General features: G+C 33.0%; 1 protein-coding gene across 2 annotated transcripts; it reads left to right on the forward strand.

Moving 5' to 3' along the window:
• Positions 1-818: 818 nt before the first annotated feature.
• LOC132724215 (regulation of nuclear pre-mRNA domain-containing protein 2-like) lies at positions 819-20,799 on the forward strand. 2 transcript variants are annotated; one of them, XM_060709037.1, is made up of 10 exons: positions 819-1,230; positions 3,904-4,033; positions 5,447-5,553; positions 6,118-6,299; positions 6,870-6,996; positions 7,722-7,897; positions 8,192-8,402; positions 10,159-10,257; positions 15,706-15,768; positions 16,557-20,799. In XM_060709037.1, exons 1-10 carry the CDS (start codon positions 1,068-1,070, stop codon positions 18,950-18,952), a joined length of 3,654 nt encoding a protein of 1,217 aa, XP_060565020.1. In that variant the 5' UTR covers positions 819-1,067; the 3' UTR covers positions 18,953-20,799. The 2 variants fall into 2 exon arrangements, with proteins under 2 accessions (XP_060565020.1, XP_060565021.1); XM_060709038.1 differs by lacking the exon at positions 10,159-10,257.
• Positions 20,800-26,188: the final 5,389 nt, after the last annotated feature.

Raw genomic sequence — 26,188 nt, forward strand, 5'->3', positions numbered from 1 at the left:
AGAAGATCGATGTTCATTTATGAGTGAATCCGTAAAATAAATTAGATTTATAAACACATATCAATATGAATAAGAGAATAATTGATTAAAAGCAAATATCACACTACAATCAAACATCACAGAATATTAGTTTACAACATACTAGAATTCCATTTTATGTGCACTTAGCCATATAATCGGAATTAAAAAAGAATAAAAATGAAAATGAGGAATCAGTCATATTTCAGTAAGACTAACCCAACGACCATCTTGCTGCTTAAGCATATATCAGTAGCATCAAAACAAAACAGTTGTAACCACATAAGAAGTACATAAGAAGCACATAAAAATAAAACAAAACAAAATATAAAAGCCATAAACAACATTTCTTTTTGGCAGACAAAACACAGAAGAAATAAAAATTCCCTAAAGCAAGCCAAACACGGCAAAATTGAAAATGTTGCAGATTCGGTTTGATTGAGCCTTACATGGACGGTACTGGAATGTGTAAGTTACCGGCCACGCCCCCTAGCACCAACTGAAGCAGAATTCAACATTTAATAAACACGAAAATGGTGGAATTTTGAAATTAGAAACATCCGCAGATCTATGTGTTCCCCAAGTATACAAATATGTCAAGTTTAACATCAATTGATATGACAATATATCTTTTCCGCGTTTATCTCATCCATTTCGTTATTTATCTTCTTCCAATAAATAAAGCAGCAAATATCAATGACGAATACAAAAACAAATGAAGAAATGTTAAACTCGTTTATTTTTTATATTTCAAATGGCAGTTCCTTTTTTTTATAAAATGATAACTGTAAAAATAAATAATATCAAAACAGAGTATTCAATGTCATTTGCTCCGGGATTGCAACATGGCTACCTTGCATGATGCGTTTTGTAAAAAATGAAATTGCGTCAAATTTACTGTTTTAGTCATAGTTTTGTGACTAAAAACTAAAGTGAATGCTTGGAGAAACATCACGCCTATGTAGACAGATAAAAAAATCGACAAGTCAAGTTTGCATTCTTATGCAAAATCACTTTAATTTACTCTCAAGTTAAAAAATCTCAGCAAAATGGCGGATAAAAAAGGGAAGATCTCGTCAGAATTTATAGAACAGAAACTTATTCTATTCAATAGTAGTCAGGAAAGTGTTCAAGCAATGTCCCTTTGGATAATGCACAATAAGGCACACCATAAGAAGATTGTTGATTCATGGATAAAAGTGTTGCGAAAGAGTAAGTAGATTTAGAGATCTATCTGTCTATTGAAAAGATATTCCAATTATTTACGGGCATGTTATAGTTTATGTTGAACAAGCCCAACGCCAAATAGCTATTGGCCATATACGCATAGCAGCATAATTTTTTTTTAAAAAATATTTATTGTCTTGCCTTTCAAGCTTTATTCCTTTAATCAAAAGTTTATCAGATTTTCTATCAATAGACCGATTGACAGTTGCAAAACTTGCAGACGACAGGCTATTTTTATCAGTTATTCAGTATAATTGCGACGAATTGCGTATCTCACTGTAATATGAAATCAGGCAAAGCCTATGAACGGGGAAGTCGGTTAAAATAAACTTTCATTTTTTTATTTTACATAAAATTTGCGTTTTAAAGGTGTTATTCAGTATTTCACGGACCACATACGTCTTTACTCAAAACATTTTGACGATTATTATTGAGCTGTTAAAGTTGCCATTGTTCCTTTATTGGAATTCCCTGCCTATTATCATTATTCATTTATTTTCATTGCAAATGGCATCGCCCTACAAGATATGATACTGAAAATTTCACTGATACGTATAGAAATCTAAATATTTTTTAATTGTTTTTTTATTTGATTTCCTTTTAAATATACACATGTTGTCTAAAGCAAGGCAAGCCGCAGACCTGGCCTTTGACTTCCCTATATAAATTGACTTTACTCTAAGATAAGGGACCCAACCTCAATAGACGTTGATTATTTACGTAGTTCATATAGAGAATGGGTGTATTTCATGCACTTTGGTGATTATTCTGAACAGGGATTTTTTCCAGGATTTTGGGAACATGACCCATAAATTTCAGCGGTGTTTTGTGAAAAATTACATGATTGAAATTTTACAGTGATTAAATGGATGCAAACAATTACTGTCTACGATGGCATCTTCAAACATTTAAGCGCTATTACAGTGAAGAAGCTTTTAGAATTTTTATTCAATATTTTTATTTTGTAACATTCAATTTGGAATTTTTTCCTGTGGGTTGGGAAAATAACATACTATTTCCAATTGGGAGTATGACCCAATAACGGCTATAAAATAAGCCAAAAAAAAAACCCTGACTTAAAAGACGAAAAGTTGCGATAGTTCTGTTATCGGAATACCCCAGTGCTTATCTTTGAGTTATCCTTTAATTTCACTGATAGATATAGAATTGCATATATTTTTCAATTTTTTTTTTTTTTTTCTTTTTTTTTTGATTTCTTTTTAAATATATATAATTATGAATATTCTATAGCGGGTTAAGCCAAAGCCCAAGTGCAGTCTCCAGCGCCATTGAGTGATTTGCACATATTTTTTTGCAGATCGCGCATTTTAATGAAGCCAAGTCGCGCATATAACGATCTTTTTATCGTCATCGTATCTTAAACGAGCTGCTTGAACGCTTCAGCCATGTTTGTTTTCACTTACGGTAATGACTAAAATACGTATTAAATCGCCATGTAGCAGCCAACTCGGTCATCTCGCGTGTGTATTGTAGTATTTATCAATATTTTTTTTTTGTATTTCCGTTGTTGAGCGTACAATAGCTGTCAAAAATGCCTAAATGTAAGATAAATGAATTCTTTTCGGTATTTCATATTGTTAGGTAAATGCATGTCCCCCACATTTTTTTCAAATCCCCCACATTTTTCAGTTGAGTGGGGGACAGTCCCCCATAATTTCTAGATGCAACACTAAGTCTCTGCCTTTAACTTCCCCATATTAATCTAAGATCAAATGTATACAATATTCTATTTTTGTCTATCTGCCATATTGGTTTAGTAACGCGCTCTACAGGTTGATTCCAAATTTTTGAACAGAAAAATATATTAGTTCACGCTGACATTGTATGGGCAAATATTTCATTTTAAACTTTTGACTCGTGTATACACTTGCATTCAATTAGCCAATCAGATTTTGCAAACTGTGTGACGGCAATTTGTATATCAGCTGTATAAGGAATTTTATTCAATAAACGGAGTTAAACATGATTTTTAGGATGTGACAGTTTAATTATTTAGTTAAAAGATATTTATTTTTTACTTATATCCATTAACAGTTCAAAATTAAATTTAATGTATTTATTATATACGCTGACTAATACGTGTTTTATCATTCTGCAAGATTTTCTTGTGGAATATGCTATGTGTATGAGCATTTGTGATATGACCATGTGCACAGTTTTTGATTGATCATTGAACATAATGGTAATGATTCATACTTGAACAAAACAACAGTTTGACTAGACCTACCTATTGAAATTTTAAAAAAATGCAAAATCTTTTTTTTCTTTAATTTTTCTTGTCAACTAATAATAGATTTGTTACAACCTTTTATTTTTTTGCTTTAAAAAAACAGAAAAAAAGTCGAGCATTGACACCGTCCGACAGTGGCTTTTATATTAATCATCATTACCTCCATTTTTAACAATGATTTATATAGACTTTATTTACTGATTTTCTACATCATTCTGGAAGTGTAATTTAGGACAGAAGACTGCTGCATCTTCTAGCAACAGTCCGAATTGTGAAGGTGCTTTTATTACATGTTTTTTACAAAAGCGTCCTGAAATCTAATTATACCACAAAATTTAATATAGTACCAGTCCAAGATCTTCAGAATGAAAATAGTTATTAATACTGTTGTTTATATTATTATACAGGTGACTCGAAACACAAGTTGACATTGTTTTATCTGTGCAATGATGTTGTTCAGCATGCTAAAAAGAAAAAAGCATTGTATTATCTGGAGAACTTTAAAGATAACTTGCGGGAAGCGGTACAGATTGTAAGGTAAGTTTTATTTTTCCTTTATTAAATTAATGTCAGAAAAAATGTTGGTATTCTGTTAAAGCATGCATTTACTATCTTAAAACTGCAGGATATCTTTAGCATCCATTACAATAATTAATTGAATTAAGCAGATAGACAAATATAAATTTGTGTTATAATACAATATTACAGTTAGTAAGTCAAGAATTAAGTTACATTGATTCATTTTGAAGCATTATGACGATATATCAATATTGGATGACAAAATCAGTGTAAGAAATTAGGATTTGAATCCACTAGGCTGGTCGGACTACCAGATTGGGATATTCACTAGCCCAAAAGACATTTCACTAGCATGATTCACTTGTTCAAAACAGTTGCTTATATTGCCTCTGAAAATACAGTAGCCTGGTCGGGCTTGTTACTGTGAAAAGTTGATAGCCCGAGGAGAAATTAAGTAGTCAGAGGCTATAGGACTACTGCTAATTTCGAACACTGCAAAATAACAATAATACACCAATTTATTTAATCTTACCCATGAAATATGGTGCTATATCACTCAAATATAGTTCATTAAACGACAATGTTAATAAGGCCATCCTTAAAAAAAATGTTTGTTTGCAGTAACCCGACCCAGAATTTCCAAGGTGGGTAGGTAGGTCGATTTTTTTTTTTTTTTTATTCAACTGTACTCCCAAATAAACATGGAATTTCAAAATGCTGGACAATATATGCTTTGATAATCTGGTAACAATTAATAAATTGATAACTGAATTCTAATTTAATAAGACCTACATTTTATTTCTTCTATTAACCTTTAAAAGAACAAAAACAAAGCACAAGGCATAATTTCCTGATTCAAAAAAAATAAATTTTTATCCAGACCATGAAAAAAAATTTTGAGTAGGGGCAAATTTTGTGAGTCGGTCGCGTTACTGCAAACAAACATTTTTTTAAGGATGGCCTAATCAAGGGAGAAAACATAACAGCCGCATATACAAGTAGTCCCTAACCAGTGTTTATTGGCAGTTTAACACCGGCTTTTTTCTTCTTTGTCTGTAGTGACAAAATCACGAGGAGTGTTAAAATGTTACATATAATTATAACTTGTCTTTAATTTACTTTTATACCCATTTAAATGATTTCAGTAAAAATCATTATTATGTTCTTACAATTTGACGTGTCTTGTATATAAATGCCAATTGCATCATTTTTTTCTCATCACTGACATGAAATATGTCCATTACGTACACTCAGCATAGTTTTAGACATAATTTCTAGACATTTTAACTAATTAGTCAAAATCATTGATTTTTTTCGAATGTGTATATCAATTAGTGATCAACAGAAAATTTTTAATGATGCAATGATATTGTTTCTGTGGATGACAGCTGTAAGGATTATTGACATGGAGTGTCTGTTTAATGTTTTCAGAGAATTTGAGTCAATTAAACCAAACATTGAGCGCATCTTTAAGATATGGGATGAAAGAAGGACATACGATGCAAAGTTCATCAAGGAACTTCGAAGTCTTATGGAAGGTTGGTGTTTATATCTCATGAAATTCTTTTATCACTCTCATGAGAACCTGTTTCTCATCATTTAAATAAGTAAAATGTATATTTACAGTCTAACTTTATGTGAAATTTGGATTTAAAAAATGATTCTCATGTGGGCATCCAATTCAGTAAGAAAAAATTTGTCCATAAAAAGAAATAAGAGGTTGCTTAAATACATTCATCAAAATTTCAATCATAAATTTAATTTGATCATGTCTTTTAAGTGCTTTAGGTAGATGAGTCACTGTTCCAACCCTTCCAGCATGTTTTGGTTATTATAATGCCTTGTTTTTATGCCCCTTGGTGTGAAGAAATAGACTTGCACTCGTCATTTCGTCTGGCTGTGCTGCTGTTCATCTGAATCATGTCTTATGATTGGAATGTGGGGGCATTCCCCATACATGGATTTATAAACCTTTTGATGAATAGAATCATTTTTGACAAGGATAACTTCTGAGACTCTTGATATACAAAAGTTTTAAGATTAACACACATAAATTTCAGCAAACTGTTTAGTCTTTATATTGTAAAATTTGCATGTTACAGGTGGATCATCAAGTAAAAGCTCTAGTGCAAGTGGTACTCCGGCCCAAGTTTCCCCAGTGGTGTATAAGCCAAGCAGTAAAGAGCTGAAAGAGAAACACAGGAAGGAAAAGGCTAACAAAGATAGTGATAAAATTATTGCCAAACCAGTTGAAGAAACCCCAGATATATCTGGTGAATTTAAGGTAAACTTTGCTAAAAATGAATGTACTTTACTTTTTACTGTTTTGAAGAAAAAATCAAGCTATGGTAATAGCTGAAGGGTGGTTGTCATCATGTAGTTCTTTATTCAAACATTTAAAAAGGCATCAACATGGAACTTGGAATACTTGCTTTTTATCATATGAAGATAAGGGGCAGTTGTTAGACAAGGGGCATAATTCTGAATGCAACATTTTTGCAGTTATGCTCCCTTTACTTTAGAATTTTGAAAAGGCAAGCATTTACAACACTGCATGTAATGCTCTTGTTATACATTAGTATATCTGTACTGTATGATCAGCTGAAGATTAATACAGAGGAGTACAATTTCATTTGGAGCAAACAATCGTTCAGGTAAATGATATCTATATAAACTGAAAAAAAAGATAAATATCAGTTTGGATCTGAGTTGAATACAGTTTGGATTAATGTTTGTTGGAATACAGTTACAGTCTTAAGCTAGATTGAATTCTTTAAATGTTCCATGGTCAATTTTTGGTAGAGAGCGATACATTATAAAAACTTATTCATATTTTTTGACACTTATATTTTAGCCTCCATCATTTCTGGATCAAATATCATCATTAAAGAAGTTTGAAGGGGATGTTACTCTGAAAGCGAAACAGTTAGCAGCCCTCAGAATTGATGCAACAAATATTGAGGCAGTGAAACAGCTAAAAGGTTGGTTTACATTGTTATATCTGTGTTTACCAGTTTTCTTTGAAATATTAAGATGATTTTTGGTAGCTTTATTTACCAATTTAAGAAACCTGTATGCAAAATGCACATATAAAAAATGATATTTTTGACAGACCTGTAGATGTGTCTTCAGGACATACTATCTCATTGCTTTGTTTGTATATCTGATTGTCAACTGCCTATGTATATTGTCTTTTATTTGATAAGGGAATTTAAATGAAAACTCGCAGTCGAAAAATATGATGACAGTTATTCAAAATCTTTATAACTTACAAGGGCTGTATATTGCCAGACAGGTAGCGATCTGGTACGATCGATGATTCTGACCTGACAAATCACAAATCATACCACAAATCACTAATTGTTTAAATACTGTAAGAAATTACAATGTTGTTTAAAAAACATTTTACAATCCAGCAAGCTTACGAAACGTTGATGCGCATTAGTGCCTGAAATAATGCACAGAAGTGCACCTGAGGTCTTCCTCTACCAGTAAAGCTGGAATGACGCCATATGAAATGTCAGTGTGACGTAAAAACCAATCAGACAAACAAACAAATAAAAAACATTTTAAATGAAAAAAATAAAAAAAATTATATTTAGAATTTCCTTAACATAGTTCCTTAAACAACAGTTTAAAGTTTAAGTTTAGCTTAAAATAAAAGAAAGCTTGAATACATATTTCTGCATGATTGAAATTTTTCTAGATCGTTCCCATGGCAATGAATTTTGTCGCCAATTTGAGGAGTCTTGTGTGAAGATAGAAGACTATGTTGCAATGTTGGAAAAAGAAATACGCCAGCGCAGGGTAGTCCTGTCAATGTGTGACAATGCTGAAGATTTCTATTGTACCCAGTTTGATGAAGCTAAAGTTGTGGCAAATGTATGTATTACCTTCCTTTGCTGTCTAAATGTGTTTACCAGTGTTAAGTCTTAATTATAAGAAAATGCAATTCAAGTAAGAAACAAATTTTATAGAACACTGTGTCTATTCTGTAATAAACTTCTGTTTTTAGACTTTGGTTTGGACTTTTGTTTGTGATATTGTTCGTTAGCAATAGACTAAATCTTTTGCTGCTAAAAACTGAAAGGTCCATATATAACAGGTTAAGAGCAAAACATATTTTACATGGAGTTTACGTATTAAATTGTACAATATGAAATGACTTTCTTTTAGGCTTACAAAAACTTTGGTGCAAGGGTGACAAATATGAAAAAACGTGTTGATGACATGAAAAAGATTATACCATCCACACCGAGCCCCATGCCCTCGCCGACAGCCGACGCCCCTTCCCCTGGTAACACTCCGCCACTGCTAAACATGGATGATAATGAGACGGTGGATATGGAAATTTGTAATGAAGATTCAGAGGCAGCTAAACAGCAAGGTGAGAATATCATTGTAAAGTATAGGATATTTGTTTGGTCTTAGTAAATATGGAATATATCTCATTAAGAAGCGAGATTTTTTTTCCGCAATATTTTCAAAATTGGAAATGTAAGGGAAAAAAACTTGTTTCAAAGTTTGATATATTCCATATTTACTGAAAACAAACAAAGTTTACTTTTGCCTTACATCATATTCTACTTTCTAGTTTTGGCATAAAAATATGTTTTATCAAGAATTAACAAAAATGACATAGAAGGACTCTGATTTATATGAAGTTATAACAATCTTCCTATGTAATGAGTTCTACTTTGCTGTGCATTTCATTGTATTGAATGGCAACAAAATTCTATATTACACTGATGTGATATGGCTTATATCTTACTGATATATTTAAGTATCTTATTAAAAATACAATAAGCAAAAAATCAAAGGTATTCAAAAGTTATTAAAAGTAATGAAAATGTTTTATAAAGAAGGTGATCAGACAGAAATTTGAATAGAAATTTCTCATCTGTAAGGTATTAGATTTATACCCCTCTAAATAGTGATAACGGATCTAGAAACTGTCTTGTCAATTTATATTTATAGAATTTGAATAATGGAAGAAGAAAAAAATTGTTCAGAGTTTGATTATCAGTCTATAATCTCTTGTGTTTGTGTGTTGAGGGCTCAATTTTATAAGTGATTGGAATGTAACTTGTAGGTTTAAGGTCTCCAAAATTAAATATCGGGCCTAACTATAGCTTAGTGAGTCAAAAAATCTAATTAAACAAAAATGTTAACCTTACTTATTTGAGTTTTTAAAGGTTAATCAATACATGACAGGTGAAGGTCATAGTTTTAAGTTTCAACTCTTAATGTTGGCCTTGTTTTAATGTTTTGTGCATGTATTTAAGATGTGTGGTATTTTCACACACAATGTACTGTTTTACACATAGTCAAATAAAAATTAAATATCTGTCTTTCCTGTTCCAAAATCAATCCCAATTTGATTAAATGGTAGAAAGTAAGATTTTGGTACATTTCTGTCACTTTTCTGTGATATTTAAAATACTGTTAGAAATGCTCATCTTACTAAGGTATTAGTACGCTCATCTTGCTAAGGTATTGTTTTAAACTGTAATTGAAGCTCAAGAAGAGCTATTAGGTCTTATTTCAAAGAAAAAGAAAAGTTTATTACTGTTTTAGCACCAAGTTATATAAAATTTATTGAATAATATTTGATACTTAAAAACATACCACATATACACACCATTGCCTTGGTTCCAGTATTACTCTCTTTATGCTTATTGTACTACCCTACACTTGAAATATACCCTTTGAAGTATTGTTTTGAAACTTAGACCATCTTCCCCCATGACACAATTCTGTAATGGATTTTGACAATAAGTGCCTCTTTGCAGTGAGGTGGTGTTGGTTTTCACTCCGGATCATGGCAGTATGCCAAATTTCTGGCCATTTTAGTTTAAGTTTTTCTACCATCCCTCTTTTTTTATTTTTTTTGTACCATCTCACTTTTTAACCCTTTGAGATATTGCTTGTAAACATATGATACTTCACTAGAGATGTTCACCCACATTTTAAGGCAAGAATACATTACTTTAGGACAAATATTTTTTAGTTATGCCCCTTTTTTACTTCAGATTATAAAGACTTATTTCACTTTTATTTAGTTCTACGAAAAGACTAGCTATCTGACAGCTTACTGTTTCTTATATATGAATTTATGTAACAATTTAATGTTTGCCTTCTAGATCCTGTGCCTATAATGCCAGGTCGTGCTTATACAGCGATGGTTAAATCAATTGGTCAACCAATTGCAAGTCTAACTAACATTGTCGTGGGCAAGACAGGTACCATTCTTCCTAGAGCAAGAATGACAGTCTTTGTATCATCAAGTACACTAAGTAGACATTGATTTTAAGTAATTACTTTGATTGCATTATGTAAGGACTATTTTAACACATCAGACTGCATTTTCTAGTGTTCAAAGTTATGCTGGTAAAATGTCATCATACAGCCTCCGATAAAATACATCATATGCTCAAAATAAATTAATTCCATAGCTATTATCTTTCAGTTGCTTACTAAGGATAAAACCATTTTTACGTTATGGATGAAGTTGTTAATTCATTTGCTTCTATCCAAAAAAAAAAAAAAAGATAAATAAAATTCTTTTGATTGTAAACTCAGTCTCTACAGGGCCTGGTTACGGCCTTAGACAGTAAACTGAAGATTCTTTTATTATTGGGAAGAAATCACTCTGGCTTTTAATTATTTTGTGCAATATAAGTATAAAAATAAGAAAATGAAGAAATTTTACACTGTCTAAAAGTGACTTGCAAAACCGAATTTTATGAGCTGCATGGATTTTTTCCTTTTAATTATTGCCTGAGTCTGACTGTATCTGAACTCTTGGAAAGTTAAGAAAAATATAACTATTTTTATTTTGTATATTAAAAAAATGTAAGTGCAGAAATGAAAGTAATTTTTGAAGGAATATTGGAACAAGATATTTTGCTGGCTGTTTGTTCATTTAACTAGATCTATATTTTTCACTTTCAATTAAATAATGTATGTAATAAAAATTTAGTTACATGCCAAAAATACTGTTACACACATTTTAAAAATGATGGCCAAATAAGTTCAGCACTAAAGGGTTATAAGAAAACCTTGTGAGAGGCAAAGAAAAGTGACAATGAAGGTTGGCAGAGAGACTTGGTGATACAAAGACTATAGATTGCTGTTTATTCAGTTTCTGCTTTATATGTTTGCTCCTTGCAAGCTTTTTAACCTTTAACTATTTGTCCCGCGACTGAATCAACCCAGACATATCCGTGCCCGCTTTGTTCTCCATTCAGTCATGTACAATTAAATAGGTTTTAACAGTCAGTACATATTTAGAAATTTTCTCTAAAAATGATAAGTGTTTTTATCCAGACTGAAAGATGGACATGTCCATTTTACATACTTCATGTGGTACGGGTCAATTACTGAAACATCTTACTGCCATTATGTAGGGTTTGAACTTGTATAATTTTAAATGAATGGATTCATTGTTTGTATAAAGTCTTTTAGGAATGGGGACCTAAGAATACATGTATTATGCTGACTCAAAGTGTAAAATAGAGTAGAATAAAGTTTACCAGTTATGGGTAATGTAACTTGATTTAGAATAAAAGTAATAAATGAGAGCTACATGTACAAAAAACAAGGATACTGACATAAATTAGGCTTAATCCATCTGTATTGTTTAAAAGAATTATGGAATTATATGACAAACTGTATTACAAATGATCAAATTCTTAGCAAAAAGTTCCCGGGATCCAAAACATGGTCATTTTATCAGATAATGTTTTGTGAAGTTTACTATCCAGCACTAATCGAAACTTGAAATGTCTATTATGGTTATTTTATTGAATATTTTGTCATATAATTTAAAGGATTAAGCTCCATGTAAATGTGAAAGTTTATTAGTATGTATTTACAAAATTAAATTGGTCTGGCGTGGCTTAGTGTTTTAAATTATTTTTACAAACAGTTGATTTACTAGACTGATTATCAGTTTGCCGATTTACCAAAGTAAATGTTTTATGATTCATTTGAAATACTGCAATTCTATTGGACAAAAAATAATTTCAAACACTTAGTTAATTTAAAGCAGACTTTATAAGTGTGTAAGTGTGAAGTTTAAGTCCCAATATACTAGAGCCTCAAACCAAAAGAAAGTTTTTGCTAGACAATTCAAGGAATAGGGGAAGCTGTTGTATTCACTCATGCGTCAACATCAGTGTCAACACTTTGGCTAAGTTTTTGTGTGCCAGACACTTTGGTTAAGTTTTTGTGTGCCAGTTTGTATTGCCAAAACTACCGAAGGGAACTGGTTGAAATTTTTACACACTTTGCGAGCACAGTTGATGACTGTCCAAGGCCCATAACTGATTTTGACAGAATTTTGGCCCTTTTTGAGCATAAAAATTTCTGCGTTATTCAGGCTCTTGTTTAACTATCAAGCTCTTATAATATACAATCAAGCTGTCTAAGCTGACCAATTAATATCATAATGTTTGCATTTAATCTGACAAGAGTGTTGGCATTTAAAGTTCGAATGATTATCATCAAATACTTGATATTGCATTATCAATTAACAAAATAGATCATAATGTTTTTCTTGAAGGAATTATAATGGTTATTTATGACCCAACCTTTTCACTTTGACTAAATTTCATAAATATATGCAGCTATAAACACATATACACATCATGTGACATATACTGCTTACTCTTTCTTTAGTTTCCACTAATACATTAAAAAAAAATCATTTACTTAAGGTATTAGCACCCTAATGCATTACCTCCGCTTTGAAGAGTATTCAAATAGGCTAGAACTACTGTTAACTACATTGAAAATGAGGGCCATGGGTTCAATCCCCAGAAGGGTCAACTTTTTTTTTTTTCTTTCTTTTTTTCTTTTAACATTATTTATGTATCTCTCATGTCCCATTTGGAAAGAAAAAAGTGTTTAATTTTGATTTTTTAATTTATATAGGTATTTATTGGCTAAATTATGCTAAATCTAGTAATAAATATGGTACCTGATATTTTCAAAGTGTAATATAATCAAAACTAGACGGTAAAAGTATTTCATATTTTACAATATCAACCAATATACTTTTTTAAAAATTTAGGGAAACTTTGAAAACAGGCACTCATTTGGGTAAATTTTAAGAATTTTTTAAATTAGGCTCCCTAAGTAGAAAAATGGTCAGACACGTGGTAAAAATGGGTGGGGTAAGGTAACATTTTTATACAGATTTCATAAATTTTAAGTAGAAATCATAATTTTGCTTATTTGGATTGTTACCTGAATAGTACTATTTGTTTCTTACTAAAATTTAATGGGAAAACATTTTTCATTAGAATGTTATTGCAGATTATTTAAAGGTTCCTACTTTCTAAAAAAGGGCCCTCATAACATCCTAGCTTGAGTTCAGAAAAGTGGCAATAACTTGATTTCCGTACGGTAAACTTTGTTTAAATTTTGCATACAGGTGTACTTTAAGGTATACACCTGACTTATGATGTCAATTTTTTAGTTCCTGATAGTGCCCATTTGGGTCCTCATACCTTAAGTTATTGGATCAACTTTTGAACCTTCTTTAAAACATTTTAAAGAAAAGAAAACTGTTGAGCATATCATATTTTCAGTCCTCATTTCCCAACAATTCATATATTTGTTTAAAAGTTTCTGAGTTTTACAATATTTCTGGTTGGTAAACTTTCAAATTTAGAAGAACCTTTAGCAAAATAGAATTGGTTCTCAGAAACTTCAATTATATAGAGGATATTTGTTTAGTTCAGTGTAAGATCGGAATATATTTCACTGAGTGAGCACCAAAAGGTAAATTTCACGAGTGGCGCAGCCACAAGTGAAATATGAACTTTTGGTGTTCACAAGGTGAAATATATTTCAATCTTACACTAATCTAAACAAATTTTCTTTTTATTATATGCAAAGAAACGTTTTAAAAAGACATTAAACCTAATACTGAATGAAAAGCGCGCCAAATAATAATACAACGTGACGTCATTTATGACGTCACGTCATAAAGTTGGTTCCCAGTACTGTGCATGCTGGTATTTCACTGAAACAACGCCTTAAAATTTCCAACAAATTATCAATATTTTATAAAGTTTCATGTTTAAAACTGGTGAAATTACCAATTTAGAAAATTTTATAAAAAACTCGAAACTGCATTAATAAGTCCTTATGAAATAAAGAAAACCATACACTGTACTGTAATATAACTTGTACTTTATCTCTTAACCTGCTCAGTTTGTGTAACTGATTTGCCTATCTTAGAATTTTAAACAATCCATTCATAGGTTTAGCGTAGGATTTTAATATCAAAATATAAATATATAGCTGATAATAGTGTAGAGCCTGGTCAGTCTACACATTTGAGACATACAGACTGGCATGGCTTTATACTCAGGGCAAAGACTGGTCAATTTGAGTTCCAACATGTTATAATATGTTAATTGAAGAAAAGTTTTGATGTCAGAATACTGATTAATAGTTTTTGAATTAATATGTGCATCTTTGTCAAATGTTTAAGTATTAACAGTACTCAATGATTATCAACACAGTTAGGTTATTGTACCTGTAAATTTTGTGATTTATGTAATGCTCAATTTTTGAAATGTATGACTTTAAAGTTGAATTGATTTAAATATTAAAAAGTTCTATTTCAAGTTGTCTGTTGTCACTAAATTGTTTTGTTTTTATCTTGATAAAAGTGATATAAATGTATCTAACCAGAGTGATTTATGTAAATTTCTATGAAAACAGATTTTGTATGGGCAAAGTTAATGGAAATTACTAACCTTTCTAAAAATTTATATTGAATATTGTGTTAAAGAATATCTTATTCTGTTTTCTTACATAATTTACATGCATAAATGAGACAATCTTTTACCAAAATTGTGACCAGATATGACAACTTCAGTTCAATATGAAATCTTTTACTTTATGAAATTAATGTCATTGTAGTTGTTGATATTTTTTTATACGCCTGAAAACTGATGTTATACACCTTGTTGTCCATTTGTCTGTTTGCAGTTTTAGGGGGTTTGGCCGAGTGGTTAAGGTCGTTGACTTCAAACCACTTGCCCCTCACCGTTGTGGGTTCAAATCCCTACAGGGACTTTGGATTCTTTCATGTGAGGAAGCTATCCAGCTAACTTACAGAACATCGGTGGTTTTACTAAGTTGCCCGTTCGTGCCTGAAATAAGCACAGAAGGGCACCTTAGGTCTTCCTCCACCAGTAAAGCTGGAACGTCGCCAAATGACCTATACTGTGTCGGTGTGACATAAAACCCAAAACAAACAAAAAAACTGTTAGCAGTTTTCTTGTCTGATCTGTATCTTTTAAACATGTGGAAGGAAATTGAAGCTACGTAACAGAAATGTTAATCATAATGGAATGATGTGCAGAGTGCAGGTTTGACCCGCCTCAGGTCAAGGTCACACTAAGTCATTTTGTATGAATTTCAAAATTTTTGTGTCAGCTCTGTATCTGTAAGAATTTTTCTTTAACAAAAAAAAATGCCATTTCATAGAAAGTAAACAATAGCATTAATGCTGAGTGACAGTCACACAAATGAGAATGATATCAAATAGGAGAGAAAAAAAATGTTTCGGCATTTGGAATGCCTCAGTTAACTGTTAGTTACTATATAGGAAAATGAAAGGCCTTGTAAGTTTTCAACATTTAATGATATTTCTACTTTTGTTTCAGACCAAGTATCTAAACCTGAAGCAGAAACTGGTAATCAAGGCATGCTAGGTGGATCTTTTCAAGGTTAGTATCAGTTTTATGTCGTATTTCATTCATTTATAACGTGTCATCTGTTACTAGTCTTCTGTCCAGCCAGATATTATTCAATAATATGAGTGTTTTGTCTCATGAACCACAGTATACTGAGTTTATCTCTTACCCTACTGTCTGGACGGTGTAATGTGCTAGTCTAGTTATGAATTATCAAATGTCTATTGTGAACTTTAGAGATCTATATGTTCAATGCTTAATGAGCTATTGTTTCTGAGTTTTGGCCCTTTGTTACTGATTGAATAATAGGGGCATTTATTTAGGCAAAATTACTGTTTTAGCTAAATGGTACAAATGTTAGAATATAATTAACTCTATGCATTTTAGTATCTACTGGTAAGGAAATGATTTTTATAAAATATTTTTTAATCTAACTGAGCTATTTAACATTTATTATGCAGTTCTATCAATGTTTTTAAAGATACTTAATTCGTTGTCACTCCTATTAATATTATGTACCTAAGATTACTGAAAGGCTTCAGTCAGGTGGTTTGTATTTTACAATGAAATTATTTGTTTATATTATCTTATATTAACCATTCTTGCATTGTTCTGATTGTTTGGGTGAGTTTTAAGTTATGATATTACATGTTGTATTCATTTGGCTGTAAAATTGAGAGGTCTTTGGCTTGTCACTATTCACTAAACACTCTTTTATGATAGGTTGGGTATACAGAATGTTCTCTCATTGAATGCAAGCACATTATTACAATAATTGTACCATGTTATGTATGTATAATGTTGTGCTTTTAAATTTTCAGGAACTAATATCCTGGAGTCAAGAATTGCTACAATGCTGCCCAATCTAGCTAAAGGGAATAGTAACATGCCTGGTATTACAGCCCAAGGTCAACCACCAGATCTGTTTAAAGCCGACCCTCCTGCCATCAAGGTACCAGATGTGTACACGCCTCCACCCAGGTTGAACCCGCCTCCACCACAACCGGTACCACCTGTTCAACCAGTTGAGCCAATAGGGGATGATGCTGGGTCTTCAACTCCAGTCCAGGATGAGCAGGAGGATAAAGAACCCTCACCTCCACCAAAAATTGTGCCGCCACCCAAACAGGAAACCAAAACCAAAACAAATCCAATTGACTTTCTTAGTCAGTTGTTAACGAAAACAAGTAGTTCTTCAAGCAGCTCTAATTTTCTTCAGACTTTGTCACTGTTAACAAATACAGTGAAAACACAATACCAAAAGAAACAAAGTGAGGAAGCTGAAATTCCGAAGCCAGAGGAAGATCCTAAGCCTCCTTCCCCAACCTTCTCTGGAGGGTTAACAGGCCCTCCAAAATCAGCCCCTGCAGAGTTTTCTGGGGTCCCGCCTCCAGTACCAAGTACCCAGGCTAATTCATGGTCAGGTTGGAAACAAGTTAATGCTGGTCAACCTGACCCTTCATCCCCTCCTGTAATCTCCCAACCTAAAACAACAGATATGGCTCACCAGCCACCTTTACCACAACACCCTCTTCCCCCTGAATCTTTACCATCCCGCCCTTTCAATATGCAACCCCCATCTCCACAAGATTTCTCCCTTCCTCCGCCATCAATGAGACAAAGTGTCTCTCAGTCATTCATTAATCCCCCACCCCCACTGCCTCCACCACCATCAAACAGTCAACAGTTTTTACCACAGGTCAGTTCAAGTCAACCTGTAGTTTTATCAGCTTCTGTAGCACCAACAAATATGGTTCCACCTCAACCAGGAATGCCATTCAATCCAAATGTACCATTTGGTGTAGCACCACCAGCATCAAACTCTGGACCTATTCTCTTGTCACAAAGGGGTCCTCTTGCAGGACAGCAACAGCAGCTGAACTCAGCTCCTCGTTTCCCTCCTCCACAGCAGCCTGTACAAGCTCCTAGGTACCCACAAACTCTAAATCAACATCCAACACAAGTATCTAGTTACCCTCCTCCCCCTTCCCAGCCCCCATTTGCTAGGGTGCCCTTTGCTCCCCCACCACCTCCCCCAAATTCTGCCGCTCCTTTGACTTGGCAGCCTGAAAATTCTAGGGCTCAAAACCAACCAGATGAAAACTATGGTAACCAAATCTCATCAGCTTCTTTACAGAGAGCAGATTGGGAAAACCAAGGTGATTCTGGTTTTAATGATTCTAACTGGGAGGAAAATGTAGGGGATCAAGGTAACCAGTCTGAAGGTTATGCACATCCATGGGATCAGCCTCAGAATTATGACGAGGATGATGATGACAATGAATTTGCTGACGAGATGTTGGAGACAACACTGCCTCCAGCACCAAAGAAAAGTATATTGCGCAACAATCGCAAGTCCTCCCTGCGAGAAGTAACCTTAGTAGAAGAAACATCTGGCCAGGCAAACTCATTTGCATCCTCATTGGACACAAGTCCAAACTATAATCCAGTTATTCCTCAGACTCGAGAACATAAACCAGTGGGTATCTTGAAAAAATCGCCTGCTGAAAATATACCGGTAACAAATCATGCTGACAGTACGCAGTCTGAATTCATCAACATTCTTAAGCAAAAATCCGGTGCAAATGCAAATTTTCCGAGTGCACCGCCATCAAGTAGAAACTTAACAACAATATCTACAGCTGAATCACATCACTCGAGATATGATTCAGAAAGTAATTTTTCTAATAATCATTCAAAAGGGGAGCCTATTAGTACAATAGGTGTGTTAGGTAGACCATCATCTGTTAAGTCAGATGATATGGAGTTAGATAATGAAGATCAGGAATTTGGAAATAACGGTAATGTTGACAATGTTTGGCAACCTGAAAATGACTGGAATGTTAACCAGGCAAACAATGAAGTGCAGGAAAGAAAAAGAAGTGAAGACTTTGATAACAATCGTGATTTTGAGTATCAGCCAGAGTATGATAGGCATGAAAATTTTGCAAGGAGAAATGACTTTGAAAGGCATGAAGGTTTTGAAAGGCATTCTGAATTTGATAGACATGATAATAATGGTCCGCCACATGCACCACATTGGCAAGAACAAAGGCCATGGCAGCATAGGCCTCAGGGGCCACCAGATTATGGTGGATTCAGGCCAAGGGGTGGATTCCCGCATAGACCAAGATTTCAGGACAATTTCAGGGGACCATCTCCGGCTAAAAGGCCTTTTTTCTCCCCGAGGCAAAGAATGCCTTATAATAGGTTCTGAAAATTAGTATCGTTTTTATCATTATTTTCATTCATATGTCAAAAACTCATTTTTCTTGTTGATTTTGTTAAATTCGTAATGTTAATAAGCCTCTACTTTTCCTGAAGAGAAGATTGTGTGTTAGCAAATTTTTAACATTCATGCATTTATTTTTAAGTACATGTGTTTCTTTTGTGACATTTGTGTGATGTATTAAGATGGTAAAAGGGGCATGAAGTTAACATACCAGACAGAAGTGATTTCAAATGGTTTATTTTTTTTTTACTCTCGAAGAAGTGCTGAGTATATCACTTAAAATCAAAAGATAAACAAATACCTTATAAGTTAGTATTTACTCAGTTATATTGAGTTTCTATACATTTGTACAACTGTTTCAGCTTAATACATTTAAATTATTGTTAAAATTGAACGAAGAAGTAATTATCATGTCAGACTCTTATCATGAAGCCATAATGGTTCTAAAAGAGGATTTTCAAGGTTCGTTAAAACACTATATTTGCTGTTTTATATATATGATTTAACAATTATCCCTAGTTTAAATAGATGAAATACTAGAGTGTTACCTCTACCACAGTATCAGTGATCTCTTTGTATTGTGTTTGTAGCAACAATAAATAGTGTGTAGCAATATTCCTGTTTGACCATTCTGATGAAAGTTTTCTGGAGAATTACTATTCAGTATCAAAAAGTTGTAATAATGTACATGTATGTGTTTTGTATGAATAGAGAGCAAGGTAATACTTGATAACATAGAAATTGTTGTACAAGATTTCAAAGTACCACAGCAGACTGAGCAGTGACTTAATATGAATAATTGGGATGATCTTGTTCTGTTTTAAATTTAGGAATCTTCCTGGTTTTCAGGGGTTCAGAATCAGAATATAAAGATTGAGCTGCCAACAGGGAAAGAGTCTGGTTGGATTGTTCACACTTTGCAACTACCATTGCTCTATGTTATAAAGATAAGTCATTATTGCTGTGGTCACAATTAAGGTTAATTTGGAGAGAAGTCGTCCTAATATTAAGATGTTAATTTGGAGTGCACATAATTTCAGGTGTATAAATTTTGTCCGACTGGTCAAATACGACTATGATTTTAAATTCATTTGTTCATACAATACATATTTTGTGTAAGAATTTCTTTGTAATTTTATTTGTTGTTATTACACGTTTTTAAAGAATGAATGTGTATTTGTTTTTATAGCAGCAGAATTACTTTTACAAAATTATTGATTTTCTTTTTGCTTCAGTCATTTTGATAATTTTAAAGGGTTACTTTATGGGCAATTTCTTCATATTACATCAAAACCTTTGAATGTATATTTGTTAATGCAGCTAATTATTTTTTTCACTATGTGAAAAGAATGTACACATGATTGATAATTATTATATGTTTAGTAAATCTATTTCCAGTTTTTTAATTTTTGAAAATTATTTGTTTTAGAATAGACAGATCCCAAGGTTTGTCTGTTGAATATGTCCAAAATGAAATCAATGGTCAATACTGAAGAGATTTATTAATTGTTAAATGTAACATTGTGATCACTCCTTAATGTAAAAAAAATAAAATAATGTGGCCAATATGATGTCATCCCCATTTTAAATCTGTGTAATAAACATATCTTGTTATTTTTTTCTGGACCTGTTTAATCTAAATGGGGTTTCAATATCAGAGTGAAACAGTATAGAGTCTGGTCAGAAGGCACATACACACAGGTTGGCCTGTACTGGTTACCATACATCTTTAATATAGGTAAATTCTGATAATATACTTTGAACATACATGTACACATATAATTGAGCCACATCACGACAAAACCAACATAATCTGTTTGCAACCAGCATGGATCCAGACCAGCCTGCGCATCCGCGCAGTCTGATCAGGATCCATGCTGTTCACTTACATACCCTATAACAAGTAAAGAAACTGAAGGGAACAGCATGAATCCTGATAAGACTGCGCGGATGCGCAGGCTGGTCTGCATCCATGCTGGCAGCAAACCCATTATGTTGGTTTTGTCGTGACGCGGCTCATTATTATGTTGATATATCATCTTGGTTGTTAAATGATTTAAGTTTACTTTGTTTACTCTACAACTTATTCTTGTTGTATTGATGCAAGAATGTAAATAAAATTTTGAAGTATACTAGTAAATCTCAGTTATGAGCAGTTTTGGAAGGCAGCCTAAATTAATTGGTATTACAAGACATGATAACATATGGGTGTAAGATTATTAGTGTGTTAGAAATGCTGTTTATGACTTGAATACATTTTCCCTCGAACAGTGTTATTTACAGGGATAATTTTAAGATTTTAAGGAACAAACCAGTACTGAGCAATGAGTGTACTGGTAAAGTATCTTGCTCAAGGAAAAAAAAGTCGCCCCGTTGAACACACGCAGCAAGAGATCCTCAGATTACTATTGGGATGTGTTATTTACCACCCAGCCATGCTCGATTTTTATCTACAAGTTCTGTAAACAACATCAAAAGGACATGTTGGATTTCCGAAAACTTTACACAGGGGCTTTCAAATAGACCCTGCTTTACAGGAATGGTCATATAATTGTCCTATACAACACTCGATGAAAATACGTTGGATGCACAAGCAGATCTGAGGAACTGAATAATAATAATAAAACGTATATGTTGTTAAATTATTTTCTAACACTCGTGATTTTCTCACTATACACAAAGAAGAAAAAAAACAGTGTTAAACTGCCAACAAACACTGGTAAGGGACTACTTGTATAATTATGCGGCTGTTATTTTTCCTCCCTTTATATAGTGTAATAAGGTTTTATTATCGATATTTTCCGTTCTTATAATATTTTGTTTTCATAAAATGCTGAAATAATATCACACATACACTAGTTAGCGCCACAGGTTTGATCCTTATCAGTTGATAAAACTTTTTACAAATTGGCGCCAAATCGTAAGCAGCGCAATGACGTCATCCTAAATATGCAACTTATTCATAAATGCGCTAGAATGACGTCATTTTAAACTGACAAAAATGATCAATCGAGCACTGGTGTAAACACAATACAATCTAGTCTAAGATGTAAGTTTTGATTGTTGAAAATTTGATAAAATAACTATTTTTTTGTTAATAATTTCTATATCTTTTCTTCAAACTTGGCTCAAATGTTCACCTCAACAAGGGAATGTGCAGAACCCATGTTGACCATGTGTCAGCTCAAGGTCAAGGTCACAATTGAAGGTCAAATATTAAACAATCAAATATTACACATTATGTTGTGTCCGCTCTGTAAGTCCTACACTAATTGAAGGATTTTCTTCAAACTTGGCTCAAATGTTCACCTCAACAAGGGGATGTGCAGAACCCATGTTGCCCATGTGTCAGCTCAAGGTCAAGGTCACAATTGAAGGTCAAATATTAAACAATCAAATATTACACAGTATGTCGTGTCCGCTCTGTAAGTCCTACACTAATTGAAAGATTTTCTTCAATCTTGGCTCAAATGTTCACCTCAACAAGTTAATGTGCAGAACCCATGTCACCTTTTTGCCGGCTTAAGGTCAAGGTCACACTTTAAGGTCAAAAATTGACTTAGAAAATATTCTTAAATTTTAACATTTATTTGAATATTTCTGAATCTAGAAAAGGTATTTGCTTGAAACTTAAAATATATATGAAGTGTCACAATTAAGATATGCTGGTAAAGTTTCATAACTCTGTATTGCATTTTAACAAAGTTATGCCCCCTTTTAAGACTTCAAATAATATTAGACAATATGTCGTGTCCGCTCTATAAATCCTATACTCATGGAAGAATTTTCTTCAAACTTTACTCAAATGTTCACCTCAACAAGGTTATGTGCAGAATCCATGTCACCTTTGTGCTGGCTAAAGGTCAAGGTCACACTTGAAGGTCAAAAATTGACTTAGAAAATGTTCTTAAATTTTAACATGTACTTGAATATTTCTGAAACTAGCACAGGTATTTGGTTGAAACTTAAAAGATATATGAGGTGTCACAAATAAGATATGCAGGTCAAGTTTCATAACTCTGTATTGCATTTTGACAAAGTTATACCCCTTTTTAAGTCTTTAAATTTACATACAATCAATACTAGACAATATGTTGTGTCCGCTCTATAAATTCTATACTAATGGAAGGATTTTCTTCAAACTTGACTCAAATGTTCACCCCAACTGGGCGATGTGCAGAACCCATCTTACCCTTGTGCCAGCTAAGGTCAAGTCCACACTTGAAGGTCAAAAATTGACTTATAAAATGTTTAGTACATTGGGAAAATGAAAGGTTATTTATAACTGTTTCGAACATGATTTGATAATATATATTTATACTATTACCTGTACAATTCGTCTTTTTATGCCCCCGCCATGTAATGGCCGGGGCATATAGTGTTACCCTGTTCCGTCATTCCGTCCTTCTGTCATTCCGTCATCATCAGTTTCTGTTCATTATCTTAAGAACGGTTGCACACATTCAACTCAAATTTGAAATATGGATATGTCATGAGAAAATACAGGTCAAGTTCGAATTTGGTCATAGTTCGATCATTTTTGGCAGTTATGCCCCTTTTACTTTGAAAATAATATGAAATTTCAGTTTCCGTTTATTATCTCCCCAACGGTACAACACATTCAACTCAAACTTGACATATGGATATGTCATGAGAAAATACAGGTCAAGTTCGAATTTGGTCATGGTTCAATGATTTTTGGCAGAGTTTTGCCCCTTTTACTTTGAAAATAATATGAAATTTTCAGTTTCCGTTCATTATCTCCCCAACGGTACAACACATTCAACTCGAACTTCACATATGGATATGTCATGAAAAAATACAGGTCAAGTTCGAATTTGGTCATGGTTCGATGATTTTTGGCAGAGTTATGCCCCTTTTACTTTGAAAATAATATGAAATTTTCAGTTTCCGTTCTTTATCTCCGCAAAGGTACAACACATTCAACTCAAACTTGACATATGGATGCGTCAAAGAAATGCGCAGGTCAAGTTCAAAATTTGGTCATGGTTCAATGATTTTTGGCAGAGTTATGCCCCTTTCACTTTGAAAATAATATGAAATTTTCAGTTTCCGTTAATTATCTCCCCAATGGTACAACACATTCAACTCAAATTTGACATATGGATATATTTTTGGAATGCCCAGGCCAAGTTCGAATTTGGTCATGGTTCAATGATTTTTGGCAGAGTAATGCCCCTTTCACTTTGAAAATAATATGAAATTTACAGTTTCTGTTCATTATCTACCCAACAGTGTTACATATTCAACTTGAATTTGACATATGGATATGTCAAAGGAATGGGCAGGTCAATAAGGAATTTGGTCATGGTTTGATGATTTTTTGGCACAGTTATGTCCCTTTCACTTTGAAAATAATATAGATACATCTTAGGAATAAGCAGTTTAAGTTTGAATTTGGTAGTGGTTCAATGATTTAAGACAAACTTATCTTTCCTGAATGTTGGAAAAATTTTGAACTTTCAGTTTCAGCACTCATACTTTTAGCCATTATTTTGGCTACAAATATGCAATATTCTATTTTTTAAAAGGTTAAGACTGAATAATTACGGTGCCTTGAACATTGTATGAAAATGGTTTGTGTTAACATTGAAAAGTTTTAAGGGCTTTAAACTTAAAATAAAAAAAATAATTAATGCACCATGTGAAATTTTGGCTGCATGCGGGGGCATCCGTGGCATGATGACACATTTCTAGTTTTCACCAGAGATAATTTCTTTTTATGTATTTGTGCCACTTAAGTTATTCCCTTAAACACCTTTCCAAGTCGTCTTCTGTCAAGGACATTGGTGGGGGGTATGAATTGCATTCAGCGATAGTTCTAGTTGATGTTAATTCCTAAGCATCAAAACACCAAAATCAGTGTAAAATAGCCAATAAACACCATGAATACTTCAAAAATCTTCTTGAAAAATGCAAGGGCTACTGTACTGTATATTTTAGATATTTAACATTAAAAACTTGACAAAATTATTGAAAATCCTAGGTGTACATAGATTTTCCTTACATGTGACTTTCCATAGCAACCAGTGACTGTCCATAGCAACCATTGACTTCCAAAGCTACTAGTGACTTTACATAGCAACCAGTGACATTGACAAATATAGCAACCATCGATTTGTCATAGCAACTACATGTATTACCATCAATATCAACCATTGGTTTTCCATAGCAATCAGTGCCTTTCAAAAGCAAAATTGCTTTCCATAGCAACAATTGACTTCCATAGCAACCACTGAATTTCCATAACAACTGTTAACTTCCATAGTAACCAGTGGATTTCTGCAGCAACCGTTGACTTTGGTAGCAAACAATGACTTCAAATAGCAATATTGACCCTCATAACAACCATTGACTTTCCATAACAACCTTTGACTTTCCATTGCAACCATTGATTTTGCATAGCAACTGATGATTCCTATAGCAAACAGTGAGTCTTTTGAATTTCAATCAAGGAAGGGCACCTCAAGTCTTCCACCACAAATAAGGCTGTAATGTCGCCATATGTAATATACCATGTTGATGTGAGGTTTAACCCAATCAAAGCATTAAATTTCATAGCAGGCACTGACTTCTACTGAAACCATTTATTTTGTATTGCTTGCAATATTTTGATAATTGCTTTTTGTCTTCAAATTTTTAATACATGGTTGATATAATAGCATATGTACAACACTTTGCTATCGTCTAAGGTGTTATCCTATTTTATATGATTTTCAAGAAAATTGCTTTCCTGAATTTTACTTATGCCCCTTGGCAGTTTTATCCTTCGTCTGTCCGACCTTAGGGGATGAACATTATAGGGCAAGGGTTTGTGGACAACTTGACACTATGGCATTTTAATTTTTGTTATGGAGGCCTTATTATTATACTTTCAGTTTGCCTATACATGTAGGCCTGCCTTATTCAAAAAGTACACAATTTGGGTTGATGATAGACCTACTTTTTTGTTCATCATTTTACTTTTCATCTGTCCACCCGTTCCTCTTTTCATCATTGTAGTGGAACTGTAAAAAGAGGACTGCTTTATTGTACTCATAAAACTAGCTCTTGTTTTATTATTGAGACTTTTCAGGCAATAAATTCACGGACCTTTATCTGTTATTTAAGTCTTGAAAGGATAAATAACCATAAATATCTTATAGATCTAAATCGTTTTTTTTTTGTTTTGTTTTTTTAATTTGGAAAATCATTTAGGGG

The sequence above is a fragment of the Ruditapes philippinarum genome, unplaced genomic scaffold (assembly GCF_026571515.1).
Source record: "Ruditapes philippinarum isolate M1 unplaced genomic scaffold, ASM2657151v2 ctg4419_1_1_1_1, whole genome shotgun sequence".
In the NCBI taxonomy this organism is placed as follows: domain Eukaryota; kingdom Metazoa; phylum Mollusca; class Bivalvia; order Venerida; family Veneridae; genus Ruditapes; species Ruditapes philippinarum.